The following is a 22,516-nucleotide window of genomic DNA, read 5'->3' as shown; positions in this document are numbered from 1 at the left end:
GACACAAGGCTGCAGCATCTGTCTATGTGTGACTGGTACCCCTGGAGTTGTGCCATGCAGTGACCCTGCGAAGGAGGGCAGAACAGTGGCGGCATACAATGAATTGAAGGTCCCAGGAGAGATCAAAGAATTGTTGGCACTGATGTACCAGAGAAAGACAGTGGTAGTCAGAGAGTAGGATGCTTGAAATTGAGATTATGGGGAGATGCCACTGGGGCCTAGAATATGATCATGGGAGTGGATACTTGATGTATGGCAGGGGACAGGATCACTGGAGAAGGGCAAATCAAGGAACTGAAATGTCAGGCAGCTGGAAGGATCATCTATGGGGAAACTGAAATCAAGAATTCTGCCAGGAATATTGTTTGATCTCCTGGCTCAGTGTTGCTCTAAGAATGAGGATGACCAACTCACGGGCCTATTGACTCCAAGAAGGGGTTATCAGGTACTACAGCCTGAATGGCATGTGATTCAAAGCCTAGGGATTTTAGGGAGAAGGCAGAAAGAAGTCTAGAGGCCACAAAGTTAAACAAGGACAACTACTTCAAATCTAAGCCCGTGATAAATGAGAAAAAAAAAAAGTGTCGCTAACAGGGAAGCAGTATCTTTAGAGGACAGCCAAGTTTTAGTTACAACCAAGGAGGAAAACAGACCTTCCCAAGAGGAGGTTGAAGACATGAGATTTTGCTGATAACTGAGATTGAGAAGACCCACAAAGTTTTTCAGGAGTTGGGGAAGGCTGAAAAACAGAATCAGCCTAACAAGATGAGTGTGGGGGATAAGCAAGGATCTAGGTATCCTGAGCTTCCATAGTGACTGATGTGAACAATGAAAAGAGGGGTAATGAGACTAAATCTGGTAGTCTCAACACAGATGGTGATGATGGGGCTAAGGCAGTGTTTCTCATCCTGGGTACTATTGACATTTTAGGCTAAATAATACTTTGTTCAGGAGGCTGTCCGTACATAGTCAGGTGTTTAGCAGGCTTACTGGTATCTATCTACCCACTGTATGCCAGTAGCACCCCCTCGCCAGCTGTTGACAACCAAAAATGTATCCAAGTGTTGCCAAATGTCCCCTGAAGGACACAAAATAGGTCCTAGTGGAGAACCATTGGGTTAAGGGTTAACAGTAGACAGGAGAGAGAGAAGAGTCTTGCCCAGAGATTATATGGAGAGCTCTCTTTTTTATTTTTAAAATTATCATGGAGTAAGACAGACTTCTTTGGTGTGTACATTTCTACGAGTTTTAACAAATGAAGAGATTCGTGAAACCACCATTGCAATCAGGATACAGAGCCATCCTATCACCTCAAAAACCTCCTTTCCCTTTACAGTCATACCCTCCTCCCCTAACCCCTGGGAACCACTGATATGTTCTTCATCATTATCATTTGTATTTAACAATGTCATATAAACGGAATCATACATTACATAACCTTTTGAGACTGCTGCTTTTGCTAAGCGTAAGTAATGCCTTTGAGATTGATCCTAATAGTTGTTTTATCAATAGTTCATTCCATTTTGGGGTTCCCTTTTCACTATTTTATTAACTATTTAAAAACAGAACATAGTAGATAATAAATGTTACTAAGTCAGAGATCTTAGTACTTTCATATACTGCTGCATTTAATCCTACGACGACTACTAGCCCTTATTATTCTTCTTGTTCTACAGATAAGGAATCAGCACAGAAAGTTCAAATAACTTGCAGAGAGTCACACAGCCTATGTGTAGCAGAGCCTGAAGTGAAATTTAGGAATTCTAACTTGAGGGCCCATACTCTTAATTGCTATGCTCTCGGTAGTGTAGAGAGGCCTACTAGTAAGTAAATACCAAGGAGGGAAGAGGGGTGGTAGGGAAATTAGATAGCCTCTAATCAAATCCTGAATCAGGTCTTATATTTAAAATATCTACTTCAAAAATGTGTATCACCTAATTTTTGGAATAAATGTTTGGATGTGTTTTGTATAAACACTAATGCTAATTTTAATTTTCTTTGTTAAGTACAGTAGGAAAATATACAAGGAAGGAAAAGGATTTTTTGTAAGATCCAACTGGATTAAAAACTGACATTCCATGAAGGATCAAAAAAAATTTTTAACAGAAGAGAGAACCAGACAAAGGCCTGATCTTGAGAGACTAGCGGCCCCCAAAAGTCAGCTCCTTACCTGGTAACGCCCTGCATCCAATACAACCATTTTGGGTGTCACACTATTGCTGGCCTCATAATCTTGAAGTGGTACATGAGCCTCTGTGAGCTGGATTCCAAAGAGAGTGGCCAGAGAATTACTGATGCAGTATCTTTAAAAAGGAATTTAAAATGCTTATTATCAGAATCTTATCTAATTCATTCTAAAAGCATTCACATTTTAAAAATTTCTGACAAAGCATGTGAGATATTGTTGTAAATTGGGAAAAAAGAAATTTAGAGATTTGGAGAAAAAATGGGAATAGGTAGCAGTACATATCATAAAACTGGTCATTACTGGTAAGCAATCCTTTGATTACCAAATAAAATTTCAGATTCATTATAAGTGAATGGGAATGAGGGTAAAGAGCACCAGAACTCTCAAATATTTAAGGCAAGGAGAGGCAACACCAGCAATAGGGCTAAAACTTAGAAACACTTATGCATCCTCAGAACCAACTATCATCAGCTGTGTAAAGGGATTACCAGAGCTTCCACAGATCTGAGGCTGCAGGTACTTTCCCTACAAAATGAGGAGAAAAGGGTCTATATTTTTTGAGCACCTTCACAAGGAAGTGCTGTTCTTAATGACAGTAGGGAACTTCACTTTCCTACAGGGATCCTAGAAGAAAAAATTTTCAATAAGTGCTTCTGAAGGCTCAAATTGCTCAGGTGGTAACTACACCAGACAAGTAGTGACATGGGCAGAAGAATACAAGTAACATGATTTAAAAAACCTTTGTTTTAAAAGACACTTGTGGAAATAGAGGTAAACAGTGATGCACCCTGAATGCCAAAGCAACAACAAGCAAAGTTGCAAAGAATTCAGTGCAGAATAGAGCATTAGGAAGAAACTCCTTTCTCCAACTTACGCAATTTTCTTGCAAACAGCTAAAGCACAGAGGAGAATATCATTTTCTTCATGCCACTTGCACCTGTACAAAAAAAAAAGACTTTAATATCCTCATCTAACTGAAGCAGCACTGCTTATGGGTTTTTATGTGCCAGATTTCTACCTTAGTGTCAGTTTCTTAAATGATTTCAACTATTACTCAAAGATCAAGGTTTCTAATTTAACATACAAAAAGTAGATTTTTTTAAAAACAAGTTTTTAATGTTACCTCCTCTGATGCAAATTCATGATGCATTGCAAACACGCAGCTATAACAGACAGATTTTACCTTGAAAATCTATATATAGATTTATATATATATATAGAAAATCTGTATATAGACTATAGTTAACATATACTCATTAAACACACATTTACTGAGGACATACTACTTACCAGGCATTGTCCTAGGCACTAGGGATACAGTACAGAATGAAACACAAACTCTTATGCACACAAAACTTACTTTTTAATGGGGAAGTCAGATCAAAAGATATGTAGGCATAATACCATAATAAGTTAGATGAGTTCTAAGAAGGAAAAAAACAAGAAAAAGACATGAAATGCAAGAGAAGGGTGACATTTTAGATAAGGTAGGCAGGAAAGGTGTCACTGAGAAGTGGATGTTGGAGTGAAGACCTCAGGAGGGGATGTTGGAGAGGAAATGACCAACAACATACTTTCACGATGAGAGCCACTATAAACCTGTATATCTTTCCCCTGACTGCATAAGTCATTTGAGACTCAGAACAGCACTACCTGCATAATAGAAACCTTCCCTGAACTTAGCAAAAATCTTCACTTAGAAATTATAAACACGCTAAACAGTAAGTGTAAAAAGTCCATTATCTGCACTTGTTATTTAACTGAATGGAAGGCTATCTAAAAATAAGATTAAGAATTTCCCACTGCTTTTACAAAAAGTGATTCAATAAATATGATTCATAAAACTAACTCTAAAATGAAGGCTTAAGTTAAAACTAAATCTAAATCAAGGCACCAGTCCCTCCCACTGGGAGGCCTGCACAAGCCTCTTAGACCAGCCTCACCCACCAGGGGGCAGACACCAGAAGCAAGAGGAACTACAATCCTGCAGCCTGTGGGACTACAAACACAGAAAGTTACACAAAATGAGATGGCAAAGAAATATGTTCCAGAGGAGGGAACAAGATAAAACCCCAGAACAACAACTAAGTGAAGTGGAAATAGGCAGTCTACCTGAAAAAGAATTCAGAGTAATGATAGTAAAGACAGTCCAAGATCTCAGAAAAAAAATGGAGGCACAGACCAAGAAGATACAAGAAATGTTTTAACAAAGAGCTAGAAGATAAACAAACAGAGCTGAACAATAACTGAAATGAAAAATACACTAGATGAAATAAATAGCAGAATAAATGAAGTAGAACGGATAAGTGAGCGGGAAGACAGAACGGTGGAAATCACTGCTGTGGAACAGGATAAAGAATAAAAAGAAATGAGGACAATTTAAGAGACCTCTGGGACAACATTAAATGCACCAACGTTTACATTATAGGAGTCCAGAATGAAAAAATTTGAAGAGATAATAACTGAAAACTTCCCTAACATGGGAAAGGAAACAGTCACCTAGTCCAGGAAGTGCAGAGAGTCCCAGGCAGGATAAACCCGAGGAGCATGCTGAGACACATAGTAATAGAACTGACAAAAATTAAAGACAAAAAGAAAATATTAAAAGAAACAAGGAGACAAAAAAACAAACAACCCAATCAAAAAATGGGCAGAAGACCTAAAGAGACATTTCTCCAAAGAAGAAATACAGATGGCCAATAGGTACATGAAAAGATGCTCAACATCGCAAATCAGAGAAATGCAAATAAAAACTACAATGAGGTACCACCTCATGCCAGTCAGAACGGCCACCATTAAAAAGTCTACAAACAGTTAAATGCTGGAGAGGGTGTGGAGAAAAGGGAACCTTCCTACAGTTGGTGGTAATGTAAGCTGGTGTAGCCACGGTGGAAAACAGTATAGGATGTTCCTCACAAAACTAAAAATAGAATAACCATATGATCCAGCAATCTGACTCCTGGGCATATATCCAGACAAAATTACAATTCAAAAAGATACATGTACCCCTATGTTCATAGCAGCACTATTCACAACAGCCAAGACATGGAAACAACCTAAATGTCCATCAACAGATGAATGGATAAAGAAGATATGGTACATAAATACAATGGAATACTACTCAGCTATAAAAAAGAACGAAATAATGTCATTTGCAGCAACATGGATGGACCTAGAGATTATCATACTAAGTGAAGTAAGTCAGAAAGATAAAGACAAATACCATATGATATCCCTTATAGGTGGAATCTAAAATATGACACAAATGAACCTATCTATGAAACAGAAAAAACATCAGGGACATAGAGAATAGACTGGTGGTTGCCAAGGGGGAGGAGGGTTGGAGAAGGTAGGAGTGGGAGTTTTGGATTAGCAGATGCAAACTGGTGTATACATAGAATGGATAAACAACAAGGTCCTACTGGATAGCACAGGGAACTATATTCCACATCCTGTGATAAACCATAATGGAAAAGAATGCGAAAAAGAATGTGTGTGTGTATAAAACTGAGTCACTGCTGCACAGCAGTAATTGACACAACATTGTAATTCAACTTTACTTCAATGAAAAATAAATTACAATGCTTAAAAAAAAAAAAAAGCAACAAGAGCAAAGCAACAAATAACATACAAGAGAATCCCCATAAGGTTATCAACTGATTTTTCAGCAGAACTCTGCAGGCCAGAAGGGAGTGGCAAGATATATTTAAAGTGATGAAAGGGAAAAAGCCTGCAACCAAGAATACTCTACCCAGCAAGGCTCTCATTCAGATTCGATGGCAAAATCAAAAGCTTTACAGACAAGCAAAAGCTAATAAGAGAATTCAGCACTACCAAACTAGCTTTACAAACAAATGCTAAAGGAACTTCTCTAGGCAGAAAAGAAGAGATCACAACTGGAAACAAGAAAATTAAAAATGGGAAAGCTCACCAGTAAAGGTAAACAAACATACAGTAAAGGTAGGAAATCATTCACACACAAATAGGATATCAAAACCAGCAACTGTGAGAAGAGAAGAGTACAAATGCAGGATATTGGAAATGCATTTGAAATAAGGGACGAGCAACTTAAAATAATCGTGTATATATATATATACTGCTATTTCAAAACCTCACAGTAAACACAAACCAAAAGTCTACAATAGATATACACACAAAAAAGAAAAAGGAATCCAAACATAACACTAAAGATAGTCATCAAATCACAAGAGAACAAAAAGAGGAAGGGAAGAAAAAAGACCTACAAACACAAATCCAAAACAACTAACAAAATGGCAACAAAAACATACATATCAGTTATTATGTTAAATATAAATGGATTAAATGCTCCAACCAAAAGACAGACCTGATGAATGGATACGAAAACAAGACCTATATATATGCTGTCTACAAGAGACCCACTTCAGATCTAGGGACACATACAGACTGAAAGTGAGAGGATGGGAAAAGGTATCTCATGCAAATGGAAATCAAAAGAAATCTGGAGTAGCAATACTCGTATTAGACAAAATAGACTTTAAAGACTGTTACAAGAGACAAAGGAGGACACTACATAATGATCAAAGGATCAATCCAAGAAGAGGATTTAACAACTGTAAAAATATATGCAGCCAACATAGGAGAACCTTGATGTAGCAGCCATAAAAGATGAAATTGACAGCACAATTAACAGTGGGGGATTTTAACACCTCACTTACATCAATGGACAGATCATCCAGACAGAAAAATCAATAACAAAAGACAGGCCTTAAATGTCACATTAGGCCAAATGGATTAAACTGATATTTATAGAGCATTCCATCCAAAAGCAGGAGAACACACATTCTTCTCAAGTGCACATGGAACATTCTCCAGAACAGATCACATGCTGGGCCACAAAGCAAGCTTGGGTAAAGTTAAGAAATTTGAAATCGTATCAAGCATCTTTTCCAACCACAATACTAGGAGATTAGAAATCAACTACAAGAATAAAACCTGTAAAACAACAAAAACACACAGAGGCTAAACAATATGCTACTAAACAACCAATGGATCACTGAAGAAATCAAAGAGGAAATCAAAAAATACCTAGAGGGCTTCCCTGGTGGCGCAGTGGTTGAGAATCTGCCTGCCAATGCAGGGGACACAGGTTCGAGCCCTGGTCTGGGAAGATCCCACATGCCACGGAGCAACTGGGCCCGTGAGCCACAACTACTGAGCCTGCGCGTCTGGAGCCTGTGCTCCGCAGCAAGAGAGGCCGCGACGGTGAGGGGCCCGCGCACCGCGATGAAGAGTAGCCCCCGCTTGCCGCAACTAGAGAAAGCCCTCGCACAGAAACGAAGACCCAACACAGCCAAAAATAAATAAATAAATAAATAAATAAATAAATAAATAAATAAATAAATAAACCCAAAGTTTAAAAACTCTTAATATTAAAAAAAAAATACCTAGAGACAAATGAAAACAAAAACAGGATGATCAAAAACCTATGGGACACTGCAAAAGCAGTTCTAAGAGGGAAGTTTATAGCAATACAATCTTACCTCAGGAAACAAGAGAAATCTCAAATAAACAACCTTAACTTACACCTAAAGCAACTAGAGAAAGAACAAACAAAAGCCAAAGTTAGTAGAAGGAAAGAAATCATAAAGATCAGAGCAGAAATAAATGAAATAGAGACCAAAAAAAAAAAAATCCAGAAAAGATCAATGAAACTAAAAGTTGGTTCTTTGAAAAGATAAACAGAATTGATAAGTCTTTAGCTAGACTCAAAAAGAAAAAAAGGGAGAGGGCTCAAATCAATAAAATTAGAAATGAAAAAGGAAAAGTTACAATGGACACCACAGAAATACAAAGGATCATAAGAGACTACTACAAGCAACAGTATGCCAATAAAATGGACAACCGAGAAGAAATGGACAAATTCTTAAGAAAGATATAACCTTCCAAGACTGAACTAGAAGAAATAGAAAATATGAACAGACCAATCACAAGCACTGAAATTGAAACTGTGATTTAAAAACTGCCAACAAACAAAAGACCAGGACCAGATGGCTTCACAGGTGAATTCTATCTAACATTTAGAAAAGAGTTAACTCCTACCCTTCTGAAACTGTTCCAAAAAATGGCAGAGAAAGGAAACACTCCTAAGCTCATTCTATGAGGCCACCATCACCCTTATACCAAAACCAGACAAAGATACCACAGAAAAGAAAATTAGAGGCCAATATCACTGATGAACATAGATGCAAAAATCCTCAACAAAATACTAGCAAACTGAATCCAACAATACATTAAAGGGATCATACACCATGATCAAGTGGGGTTTATCCCAGGGACACAAAGATTCTTCAATATCCACAAATCAATAAGTGTGATACACCACATTAACAAACTGAAGAAAAACCATATGATCATCTCAATAGATGCAGAAAAAGCTTTTGACAAAATTCAACACCCATTTATGATAAAAACTCTCTAGAAAGTGGGCATAGAGGGAACATACCTTAACATAATAAAGGCCATATATGACAAACTCACAGCTAACATCATTCTCAACTGTGACAAGCTGAAAGCATTCCCTCTAAGATCAGCAACAAGATAAGGCTGTCCACTGTCTCCGCTTTTATTCAACATAGATTTGGAAGTCCTAACCACAGCAATCAGAGAAGAAATAAAAGGAATCCAAAAAATGGATTAATTATAAAATTAATACACAGAAATATGTTGCACTTCTATATAATAACAGTGAAAAATCAGAAAGAGAAATTAAGGAAACAATCCCATTTTCCATCACATCAAAAAAGAATAAAATATCTAGGAATAAATCTACCTAGGGAGGCAAAAAACTGAAAACTGTAAGACACTGATGAAAGAAATCGAAGATGACACGAACAGATGGAAAGATATACCATGTTCCTGGACTGGAATAATCAATACTGTCAAAATGACTACACTACCCAAGGTAGTCTACAGATTCAATGCAATCCCTATCAAATTACTAATGGCAGATCTAGAACAAAAGATTTAAAATTTGTACAGAAACACAAAAGACCCTGAATAGCCAAAGCAATCTTGAGAAAGAAAACTGAGCTGGAGGAATCAGGCTCCCTGACCTCAGACTATACTACAAAGCTATAGTCATCAAAACACTGCTGGCAAAAAGACAGACTTATGGATCAATGGAACAGGATAGAAAGCTCAGAAATAAACCCACACACCTATGATCTATTAACCTATGACAAAGAAGGCAAGAACATATAATGGAGAAAAGACAGTCTCTTCAATAAGTGGTGCTGGGAAAACTGGACAGCTACATGTAAAGGAATGAAATTAGAACATTCTCTAACACCATACACAAAAATAAATTTAAAATGGATTAAAGACCTCAGTGTAAGACTGGATACTATAAAAGTCTTAGAGGAAAACATAGGCAGAACACTCTTTGACGTAAGTTGCAGCAATATTTTTTTGGATCCATCTCCTAGAGTAATGAAAATAGAAACAAAATAAACAAATGGGACCTAATTAAACTTAAAAGCTTTTGCATAGCAAAGGAAACCATAAACAAAACAAAAAGACAACCCACAGCATGGGAGAAAATATTTGAAAATGAAGTAATCAACAAGGGATTAATCTCCAAAATACACAAACAACTCATGCAGCTCTGTCAAAAAAGCAAACAACCCAATCAAAAAATGGACAGAAGATCTAAAGAGACATTTCTCTAAAGAAGACATACAGATGGCCAAAAAGCACATGAAAAGATGCTCAACACCACTAATTATTAGAGAAATGCAAATCAAAACTATGAGGTATCACCTCACCCTGGTCAGAACGGCCATCGTCAGAAAGTTTATGAACAATAAATGCTGGAGAGGGTGTGGAGAAAAGGGAACCCTCCTACACTGTTGGTGGGAATGTAAATTGGTACAACCACTATGGAGAAGAATATGGAGGTTCCTTAAAAAACTAAAATTAGAGCTCTCATATGATCCAGCAATCCCACTCCTGGGCATATATCCAGAGAAAACCATATTTCGAAAAGATACATGCACCCCAATGTTCACTGCAGCACTATTTCCAATACCCAAGACATGTCCACCGACATGTCCTAAATGTCCACCGACAGAGGAATGGATAAAGAGGATGTGATACATATATAGAATGGAATATTAGCCATAAAGAATGAATCAATGCCATTTGCAGCCACATGGATGGACCCAGACATTATCATACTAAGTAAATAAGCCCGGCAGAAAAACAAATATCGTATGATATTGCTTATATGTGGAATCTAAAAAAATTGATACAAATGAACTTACTTACAAAACAGAAACAGACTCACAGACTTAGAAAACAAACTTATGGTTACCAAAGGGCAAAGGTGGCGGGGGGGATAAATTAGGAGGCTGGGATTAACATATATACACTACTATATGTAAAATATATAATTGACGAGGACATACTGTATAGCACAGGGAACTCTATTCAGTACTCTGTAATAACCTATATGGGAAATAGAATCTGAAAAAGAATAGATATATGTATATGTATAACTGAATCACTTTGCTATACATCTGAAACTAACTCAACATTTTAAGTAAACTGTATGTACTCCAATAAAAAAACAAAAAAACTAAATCTAAGTCCTTACATGCCCATGCGGAATCAAGTAATTTTAAATTTCCAGTTAGTTTTGCTCCTTGTTCAGAACTTAATCCCCAAGAGTACCTACTTCATATACACATTTTCCATTGGAGATCATATTTTAAATGAAAGCAGTTAAAAAACTAACAATGTATCACAGTATTAAAACAAACTACAACAACAACAACAAAAAACCCATTAAAGTCTGACTCCAGGGAAAAACGTCTCTAAATCTAGTTATACTATTAAAAATGACATTATTTGGATGTGTTTTTATTTATACTTATTGGCCCTCTTCTCCAAATCATCCCAAAATATGAGTGTATTTTCTAGCAAAGGAAGATTCATATTCTAAAAATCTAACGATTATCAGAACAGCTCTGTACACTCTGTTACGCTATTAATATTCATTATGCAGCCTGAAATATAGCTTCAACTTTAATGCATTTCCAACGTGTCTTTTATGAAATTGCACTCCAAAGTAGTAGCATAAGGTTGTAAGTGAATATGTCTGCTAAGTTCGCAACTTACTCCCAAAGTTTCACCACCACTTCATTCACTAAAATAATGTGCAGCATAAAGGCCTTTTACACGCTTTTCCTCTTGATTTCCAAAGGTCTCAGTGATCTCTTTTCCTCTTATTTAGGGTTAAGTTTCTTCTCCTTTTCAAGGATAACCCTGCCTTTCCCTTTCTCAGGAACCACTGTCATCTGACAGTTACAGATGCTCTTTGCTCTAGTCAAACTGACTCACTGTTTTTTTCTTAAACGGTCTCTATGCTTTCATTCCCGAGTCAGTGTTTTGGCCATTTTCTTCTCTTGGAAAGGTCCTTCCTTCAACCCAAATCTCTGCTCACAGGGACAGAGGAGATGCTCAATAAATATTCATTGATTAAATAAAAGCTGCTTTGTTTCAGTCACCAGGACACAGTGAATTAATCCAAGGACAATTATGACAGGAAGCAACAAGGAGAATGGGGTAACTATAAAGGTTATACTCTAGCCTTCAAAGTAACATGATAGTCATTAACAGCCTGCTTATTTAAGATTCTGATACTTTTTGTGTAACTGTATTCTATTTCACCAGTATAAAGCCCACCCATTTCTCCTAGAGCTAGAGACAACATTTATCAAAAATTTATTACAAACTTTAATGTCCTTTAAGTAGAAGTTTAAGAGCAGTGTTTGAAACGAGTCCTATCTGCTTATATTAACTAACAGATTCTAACAATAGTTCCTATTGTCTGCTACAACCAAAACTCCCTTGTAAAATACTATATATTGGAATCTTACAATATTATGAAGCTCAGGAAAAGGTAGACCCATCCTTTCCAAAGCAGTTATTATTAAAGTTCTTAAAGTACTATGTAACAGGTTCTATCTTTAATACAATCCCATGGCACAGACCTCCAAAAATGTCTTACACCAAAGCTACTCTACTCTTGTTGCAGCCTATATGTACTCTGAGACTCAACACCATTTCTTCTATTCTAAAACATGATTTTTTCACATTTTAACTGAATGCATTTGTTGGACTGCATCATACAATTTAAGGTATTCTACAACTGCTATTGGCCAGTCTAGAAATAGCTGCCATTGCCTAAACATGTACAAGTGTATTATTTTTTAAAGCAGTGGTATGTAGTATTTTATTTTTGTTTTTATTGCAGTATAGTTGATTTACAATATTATGTTAGTTTCAGGTATACAGCTTAGTGATTCAGTATTTTTGCAGATTATATTCCATTACAGGTTATTACTAGATAATGGTATAATTCCCTGTGCTATACAGTATATCCTTGTTGTTCATCCATTACATATATATTAGTTTGTATCTGTTAATCCCATATCCCTAAATTTGTCCCTCCCTCCACCCTCGTCCTTTTGGTAACCATTAGTTTGTTTTCTATATCTGTGAATCTGTTTCTGTTCTGCATATATCTTTGAGTATTATTCTGGATAACCAAACAACTGTAATCCTTCAACATTTTAGTCAATAAACCATTGAGAAAGTACTGGTTTGTCTCTGAAACCTTCTACTGGTATCATCTGATAAGATCAAGAAAGAACCAGCATCAAAACTTGCAGAAAAGGTGTCTGTCAGTGGCTCAGGAGAAAATCCAGAGACAACAGTACAATTCTCTTTTAAGAAATGCTACATCACCACCCTGGATGGCACAGAGACAACAGTGTATGAAAACACGGACAATGAATGATTCTGAATGTGAAATTTTAGGAATGCTTTAGCCAGTAGCTGAGGCAATGGTACATAAATCCAAATATCCTAACACATCATCCATAAACTTTAAGCCTAACAAGATTAAACAAAACAAAGTATATACCTGCAGCATAACTAAGAGAAGCATAACTACAAGACTACAAGACTCAATTACCAAAAGAAAATCCTTACTTTCCAATGAAGTCATTTCTCAAGTTCACACCCAAGCCTCTATATAGCTTTATAGAGAGGGTGGAGCCCAGAAAACATGGGGGAAGAGAGAGAAAGAAAATTGAGAGCCCAAGATTAAATTACAACCATTCCCACAATGAGATGGTTGCTAAATATTCAGAATCCTGGTAGATCAGAGCACTGCCTACAGGAAACTGACTTAAAAGTGCCTGAAGACTCTAGAAGGAAGCCTGGAAGGCACTGTTTCTGGGCAGCAGAGGGCAAGAGGAAGGGAAGGAGTCCTTTAGAGACTGTGTGAAGGGGAAAAAAAGCACAGAGGGGGAAACTTAGGACTCCAGGACAAAGAAAGCAGGAAAAAAATGGAAAGACCCACAACCACACTGCCACCACCCTGAAAGCATTCAAAGAAACCATACTTTGCTACACTGACAGAAGAGGAAGCACTTGAACTACAAATCTCAAACCACCCCAAATAAACAGCCCTGTCCAAGAAATGCAAAGGAACAACAGAAAGCCACTGCAAGAGGTAAACAGAAAATGAGAATCACTATAGCTGGTAACTCTCCCCATCCCCAACCCCCGAAAAAAACCATGAAGACGAAAACTATAAAACAACACTATAACATAACACTCTATATTGTTATTAATATATGAATTAAATATCCTTAAACAAAAATTTTGAAGATATGAAAACATGGCCTGAATAAGAAACTTCAAAACTAAGAACAGAAAGAAGAAAAGAGTTGACAAAACTCAGGAAAGAAATAAAAATCATATAGGAAAAGAACTGAATTACAAACTGCCTAAGGAAGAACAGATTCAAATGAGAAGTTAATAAGGGAAACTGAAGAAAACAGAAAACTACCATGAGAATAAGAGACTAAAGAAAGAAGAAACAAGGGTCAGAAAAAGTCACCATAATGAAAGGTAAAGAAGACCAATCATACATATATTGGACACCTTTAAGAAAAATTAAATGGAATAGAATATTAAACTACAATCTAAGAAAAATCTCCAGAAATTAGACCTGATTCTGCATACTAAAAGGGCCTGCCAAACACCTGGGAAGACTGACCTGCAGTAATATACTCAGAGAAACATTCCAGGAAAACTATTAGACTTTAAAGATGAAAAACCATTCTTAAGGTCTCCAGGCAAAAAGATCAAAATAACTTAAAAGATCAAGAGAATTAAATGAACAAACGTCTAAAAAGCAACATAAAGCAATACAACAATGCAGCTGTACTTTCTAGAAACTCAAGGAAATAAAATGTAAACCAACAGAAAAAATTTTCAACATGCAAGAACAGAGTTACTGCCATTCCCAAGAGCCCTTGATCAATCTACTAGATCAAGATTCAGCAAACTTTTTCTGTAAAGGCATCAAATAACACAACAGCCACTTATAGCTATAGGAGATATAATGAGACATACACGGAAACAGTAGTAATGAGACCTCACAGCACTCTCAATATAACACAGATCAAGTAGACAAAATATAAATAAAGAGATAAAGCAATTTAAACATAATAGTGTAGAGCTTACGGATACTTGTCAAATGTTGCACCCTGATAAACACATACTCTTCTCACATACCCACAAAACATTCACAAAAATTGATTATATATTTAGTTAGCAAAAAACTGCAAAACACTAGTAACTTCCATAAGATAGAAATATTATAAACAATACTTTGATCACAATGCAAAGACACTAGAATTTACTAACAAAAACCAAAAAGGCTTTCCATATGGACATTTAAAAGCCTCATATTAACTCCTGGGTTAAAGAGAGCTGAAACTACAGAATTTTTTAAAAAAATGACAAAATACTATGTCAACAACTTATGGGATGCACTGCAAGACATGTTTAAGAGAAAATTCACTGTACTATAAACACTTACCAATAAAAAAAAAACCCCAAAATTAACTAAATACCGAGCCCAAAAATCTAAAAAAAAAGAACCACAAAGTACCAAGACTATAAAAGCAGAAATGAATGAGGAGGAGAATAGAAAATTAGCAGATCTAATAAACTGTTGTTTTGAAAAAAATAGACAGTGCACTACGCTAGCATGATTTAGGGGAAAAAAGTAGAAGCACAAGTATGTAAGAAACAATGAGATAAATAACCAGTGAAACAAGGAATTTTAAAAATTATAAAAGACTACTTAGTTTGCAGACTTAATTTTAAACAAATTTGGAAACGTATATAAAATGCATAATTTCCTAAGGAATTACAGATTACCAAACTTGATCCCATTAAAGTTAGAAAGCCTAATCAATTCAATTTTCATAGAAGAAACAGAGAAATTTTTGTGGGAACTGCCCCCAAAAAATTCACCAGTCCCAGATAGGCACAATCTGTGTGAGAAAAATTTTAAAACAGACTTGAAAGACCCAAAAGTAGATCTGAACAATGGGAAGACACCTCTTGCCTTTGGACAGAATTCAACATTATATAAAGATTTCAGTTTTCCAAGTTAATTTATAAAGTTAATGCAATCCAAGGAACTTTATGGAGCTAGACTGAAGAGTGATACTTCTGAATATACTTTGTTTGAACTATGCTAATACATTCCACATTCAAAATATAATCAACAAAGATGGGCAAAAGCAAAAATGGAATAAAACAAGCAAACAGACTTAACTATATTTCAAATGAATAATTTAACCACACTGAAGGAGAAAAAAAGAACCAACTCCAATAACTTCTGAACAAAGTATTTTGACTACTTTCAGACTAAAACAACTGAAAGAAGATTCTAAACTGTTAATATGCCTTTTTTTAAATAGTGGTATCACTTAATTCTAAAACAACTTAATGCATTCTAGGACTGGACAAACAAAAATGTTGAGCACCAGGTTTTTCCACTCAGAAGGGCAATACAAAAATGGAAAACTGGAAAACTCTATGGTTTTAAATTGGAATTGTAGGTTCAGCACGAACTCATGGTGAGATAAAGACAGAGGGAGAGAGAGAGGAAGGAGCAGGCAGGTGAGCCTAGCTGCATAAAAATGTTTATGAAAGGTATGTATACACATATATTTACTAGCTCTTTCCACTAAGGGGAACTAGAATCAATGACAGTCTAATAGGAATGAACACCCAGCACCCAGATTCTATCTCCTAAATGCACACTCTTCCTCTAAAAGGAATCAAGGCTCCTTGGAGAAATGGCTAATTCAAAGCTGAAGCAGGGAAAAGTACAAGATGAACCTGAAATATATGGAGCTGGAAAGCAAAGAAGCACTCAAAGAATGAGGCAGCAATGTAAACAACAACAACAACAACAACAAAACCCAAACAAAGAGACCACTGCTTTGAAGGGACTTCCACTGGCCACAAAGGAAACAATCTGAGCATAAAAATAAGTTAGTAAGAGATTATGGCCCACTGAATAAGATATAGGAATACATGAGTCCATACTCATAAATAAATGAAAAAAAAGTCAGCAAAGAGGAAAAGCTCCTTACAGTAGAATGCTAACTAATAAATGTAGAAGCAAAAATCAGATTAGAAAACCATCATTTCACAAATACAGTAATAATCGACCCAGGCAAAAATCATCAATGGATGCTAAAACTAGCAGATTAAAGTCTGAGGAATAGATTATCTACCAAATCTCAAAGAATCTCCCAACAGAATATTAATTATAAGGTAAAAAAGAGTAACTTTTCAATAGAGAAATTTGGCAGACACTATCTTAAGCAAATGATCAAAGTTGTCAGTAATGAGACTGACATCAGATGCCTCCAGATATGACACACTGAGAAGACAGATCACTTTTGTGGTACTCCTGCTAAAAATATATAACCTTAATCTAACCATGTGGAAATACAGGCAAACTCAAACTGAGAAACATTTTGCAAAGTAACTGGACTGTACTCTTCAAAAAGGTCAAGATCATGAAAGTCAAAGACTAAGGAACTATTCCAGATCAAAGGAGCCTAAAGAGACATAATAACTAAATGCAACATGTCGTCCTGGCTTGGATCCTAAAGTATTTTTTTTTTTTTTGGCTATAGAAGACATTATTAGAACAACTAGCAAAATATGAATATAGCTTTTAGATTAGACAGTAGTACTGTATCAATGGCAATATCCTGTTTTGATAACTGTATTGTGGCAATATACATGATTCTTAGGAACAACACATTGATACTCAGGGGTGAAAAGGCATCATGATAGCAACTTGCTCTCAAGAGGCTGAGAAAAAGAAACAGTGTATATATATTTAGAGAAAAAGTTATAAATATATAAAAATATTAACAATTAGAGAATCTGAGAATGGTATATACAACTTCCCTGTACTAGAGTCTTGCAACTTTTCTGTAAGCCTAAAATTATTTCAAAATAAAAAAAACTTTCAATTTATTTCACATCTATATTTCTTATAACTACAAGAATTCTATGTAATAAAATATCTATACAAATAAATACAAAATATTCTTTCATCAGTACAGAAATTCTAAGTGATAAAGCACTGTCAGTTTATTTGGTAGTTTTTTGTTTTTATTGATAGACGAAGTAACAATGTACCTTACAATCAATTAAATCTTATATTCAGGGAAATACAATGATTCCAAAGTTTCATAGGAAAATATTGTTTAAAAAGGCAAAAACTAATCATACCATATTTTTTCAGTTCAGAAAAAAGTCAGCATCACTATCACAAAATCACTATAAATACCTTGTGTTGCTAGAATAATCCCACATGGCCACATCTAGGAGGCTCCGAACCCAGGTCTTAGAGGGCTCCTTGAGAAATTTTTGCTGGTAGATTCCTACTACAAGATCCTCTACAGTGAGAAGTTCTAGATCTTGCCTGATTCCTTCCATTGGTAAACAGAAACACACATACAATTAGTAAGTTTTGGTACACAGAACATGCACATCAAAATGGAAACACAGATATTAAAATGCATTTGAGCAGTGACCCAGTTTAACTTACCTGATGACTTCTCCATATGCTTCAAACACCAGTTGACTCTGGCTCTATCGTCAGACTGGAGAAGGGAAAAAAAATTTACTTATTTTCTCCTATCTTCTGTTACTTTTAATTAATGTGGTCCTTTCAAACTGGGGGTAGGGGAGGGTGGAGGGGTAAGGATGGTGAGAAGGGAGAGACTGAAGAGTCTGTGACAACTAAACAAGAACTGTAAAACAGAGCAACATATTCTAGAAAATACTGCTAATAATAACCAGTTATGTTCATAAAGCAATGTTAATATACTTTCTGAACAGCAAGTGAGACTTAGGGTAAGCAAATGAAGAAACCAATGTTCAGAAAAAGATAAATAAGGTGATTTGTGTTCATGGTGACACTAATAAACAGTAAGGTTAAAACCCAATTCTATGACACCTAGCCTAGAAGAACTTAGACAAAACAAATAATAAAGATTACAAAAAGAAGATCAAGGGACTGCTACAAAAACAATTTTGAACAAACAATTCTCTTGCCTAGGAGGCGAGGATAGGTGTACAGACTAGAAATCCATCCTTCAGAGTAAAAACAATTGAAGATATTTCAGAAGGAGGAACTAAAAACATGAGATCGACCGAAGGTGAAATACATTCAGTTTTTGCAGTCTTCAAAATCCCTCCAATACCAGAGAGATTTAGAAGAAAAAGCATTATACCTAATTATATTCAAAATAAGAACGAACATATATATTTTAACACACAGCTAATACAGAGGCAAAAGTTATTTCTTTGGGTATCTTTCATGGATCTTTTGGTTTCTAAGTAATGACTTAAAAGAAATTCTTATGTTGAAATTACCTTGCAGTAGACAGGTGGCCAGTTCCCTGGATGTGGATGAATGAATCTATAAAGGTTTTGTAACACAATTGCTTGGTCATGCCCAGATTCAAAGTTTGAAATAGGAATCTTGTGACTAGAATCACCTGAAGGAAATAAAAAGTAGGTAGGAGTTAAAAATCTGACTAAGACAAATATTATGGAGTAGGTATAGAAGGGTACAGGAAGGGAGTAGTGGATAACTCATATTTAAGCACTTGTACCAAGCCTGCTTATGGTTAGGTACTTTACATATTTTATCCCATAATCTCATGAGGTAGATAATATACACATATTAGAGAAGAGATAACTGAGAAACACAGAAGTTAGCAGTAAGTTAATAGCTGGTGAACAGTGGAGTCAGGACTCAAACCAAGGTTTGTTAAGTGAAAGAGCCTATATAGTGTTTTCACTATTCCTATGTGGCCTTTCATGAATCTGGTTTATTAATAAGGCTGGAGACCTTGATAGTAATGACTGCTTTTTAAAAGACTGTACGATGAATACTTCTACTTCAGGTAAAATATGGACCAAGTAATTCAGACCAAACTTCCCACAAAAATTTAGGATGTCAAGAGCACCTTCAGTAGCAAGGAATTATTAGATCAAGATGCAAAATATTATAAAATCCAGAGAGGTGAGTCTAGCTCTGGGGGCAGTGTTCCCCCTGGAGTCATTTGCTAATTCCAGAAGAGGAAGTTTAATGGCTGAGAGTGTGCTTCTGACAGCTTTGGGGGCCTGGTTTGTGAGACCCCAGGTGTCTAGAAAAAGGAAACATAAATCCTCTCTGGAGGAAGAAAACATCACTATAAACCTCATTAAATCATTTTTTCCCAAATAGTCTATGTGAATAACCAGGTAAACAAAGAAAAAAAATGAGAACCAAAACAAAGTTAATAGAGATCTAAAGGTAGTCCAGATGCTGAAGTTACTGGACACAGATTTTAACTAATCATAATCAATTTTAAAAATTCATAATCAAATTATGAATTGCAGCATAAAACTGGAAACTATAAAAAAGAATGCTCAGAACTCCCTGGTGGTCCAGTGGTTAGGACTTGGCATTTTCACTGCTGGCACCCTGGGTTCGATCCCTAGTCAGGGAACTAAGATCCCACAAGCTGCAATGTGCAGCCAAAAAAAAATGCAACAAGAGTTCAATTTCTGATAATGACTGACTAGGGAAAGCTGAACATATGAAACGCCTGCTTGAAAGCACTGCAGAGATATAAATGTAGTGAGGAATTATGGGCCCAAAATCTTAGAAAGGATGAAATCCTGGAGAGCTGAATCTGGCACTTGGGTTTGTTGGTAATTTGGGCATTTATCAACTCTAGAAGAGGAGATATAAAGGCTGAGAAACTCAGAAATTTTCAACACATCTAGAGCTATAAAGAATTAAAAATATTACTCCAATATTACCTGTGTATATATAAAAATTTATAAATTAAAAAATATTCAACTGTCTTCTGGCCTCCACTATTTATGCTGTGAAGTCAATTATAAATTTTACTGATGATTCTTTGGTGGTAATATGTCCACCTTCCTCCTCTTTTTTTTAAGTAAAGACCAACTAACTAGAAAGAGACTGACTCTCATAAGTCTGAACCCAATTTTAAATTATCTCAATATCTGAAATTAGATTAAAGCAACCTGAGATGGATAGTTACTCCAGATTTCTGCCAGAAACAATCATAAATCTTTGGAGAGGAGTAACAAGTTTTCATATGTGCTGTTCAGCACTCAAAAATGACCAGATATAATAAGACAACTGAAAACTTGATTGAACATCAAGATAACCAACAGACTATAAAAATACATCCAAAAAAAAAAGATCCCTGTAATAGGGTTATCAGACAAAAAACTTTAAAATAATGAGGCTTATTATGTTCAAGGAAATGAAAAAAATACTGATAACTTCAACAGAACCATAAAGAAGAACCAAATGTAAACTCAAAAATTGAAAACACATTCCTCAACCCATTTTAGGATGGCAAAATAGCCTTGATAATAAAACTGGTTAAGATTAACCTCAGGCTTTAACACGAATGCACAAATCCTAAAACAAAATATTAGCAAACCAAATCCAGCAATTTATTTAAGAGTCATAGAGTGATGATGTTGGATTTGTTCCTGAAATGTAAGGTTGGTTTATGATTAGCAAATCACTATACAGACAAGAGACACAAATCATCTGAGATCCAGAAAGAGTATTCATTAAAATGTGCAACTGGTATCTCTAGTGAAACCAGAAACGGAAGGGAATTTCTTTATCCTAATAAAGAATACATACCAAAACTAAGAAAAAGAGAAAAGAACACTACAGCAAACAGAACACTCATTGGTGAAAGATTAAAAACTAGAGCTCATAACCAGCACACTAAGACAGAACAAGTTTTAAATTTTTTAAGTAAAAGATACAGATTAGAAGAGTCATTTCACAGATGTAAGGAAATCTGTTAAAAAAACAAGAGTTTGGCAAAGGTGGGATAAAACCAAAACACAAAAGTAAACAATTAGAAAATATAATTTTGAGCTATCCTGTATAATAGCAAGAAAAATGATAAGCTATAACTAATAACATTAAGATTCTGGAGAAAATTATAAGACTTTATTACAAATGACTACACATCTGAAAAATAAAAGAGTAGCCCCATATTAACATAAAGAATCAATATCATGAAGCTGTCAGTTCTCCGCAAAATGATCAAAAGATTTAAAGATGATTCAAAATACTGAGATTAGTTTCTCTGGACAGAGGACAAGATGGCAAAGTAGAGGGACCTGAGCTCACCTCCTCCCACAAAAACACCAAAAATCATAACTAAATGCTGAACAACCAGCAACAAAGGACTGGAACCGATCAGAAAAAAATATTCTACTTCCAAAGACAAAGAGGAAGCCACAACTAGGTGGTAGGAGGGGTGTATTCACGATATAATCAAATCCCATACCTGCCAGGTGGGTGAAGCACAAACTGGAAAATAATGATATTGCAGAGGTTCTCCCACAGGAATGAGAGTTCTGAGCCTCACGTCAGGCTCCTCAGTCTGGGGGTCTGATATTGGGAGAAGGAGCTCCAGAGAACTTGGCTTTGAAGGCTAGCGGGGCTTGATCACAGGAGCTCCACAGAGCTGGGGGAAGCAGAAACTCCACTCTTGGAGGGCGCACACAAGGTATCATGTGCACCAGGACCCAGGGCAAAAAGCAGCGACTTCATAGGAGCCTGGGCCTGACCTACCTGCTGGTCTTGGAGGATCTCCTGGGAGGTGGGGGCAGCTGTGGCTCACTGCAGGGACAAGGGCGCTGCTGGCAGAGGTGCTGGGGAGTGCTCATTGGTGTGAGCTGTCCTGGAGGCCGCCATTCTGACACCAAGACCTGGCCCCACCCAACAGTCTGAAGGCTCCAGTGCTGGGATGCCTCAGGCCAAAAGAACTAACAGGGCAGGAACACAACTCCACCCATCAGCAGACAGGCTGCTTAAAGTCT

General features: G+C 36.2%; 1 protein-coding gene across 2 annotated transcripts in view; it reads right to left on the bottom strand.

The window, feature by feature from the left end:
* Positions 1-22,516, bottom strand: part of MAEL (maelstrom spermatogenic transposon silencer) — a 40,806-nt gene that overhangs the window by 1,608 nt on the left and 16,682 nt on the right. For both annotated transcript variants that reach the window (XM_036871681.1, XM_036871688.1), the window contains 5 exons: positions 19,010-19,134; positions 18,180-18,234; positions 17,919-18,060; positions 3,063-3,125; positions 2,171-2,303 (listed from right to left, as the gene is read on the bottom strand). In XM_036871681.1, coding sequence (XP_036727576.1) covers positions 2,171-2,303; positions 3,063-3,125; positions 17,919-18,060; positions 18,180-18,234; positions 19,010-19,134 — 518 coding nt within the window. The remainder of the gene's footprint in view (positions 1-2,170; positions 2,304-3,062; positions 3,126-17,918; positions 18,061-18,179; positions 18,235-19,009; positions 19,135-22,516) is intronic.

This window comes from Balaenoptera musculus, chromosome 1 (genome assembly GCF_009873245.2).
Source record: "Balaenoptera musculus isolate JJ_BM4_2016_0621 chromosome 1, mBalMus1.pri.v3, whole genome shotgun sequence".
Lineage (NCBI taxonomy): Eukaryota > Metazoa > Chordata > Mammalia > Artiodactyla > Balaenopteridae > Balaenoptera > Balaenoptera musculus.
The sequence above is the reverse complement of the archived record's forward strand: the minus strand, read 5'-3'. Positions and strand labels throughout refer to the sequence as shown.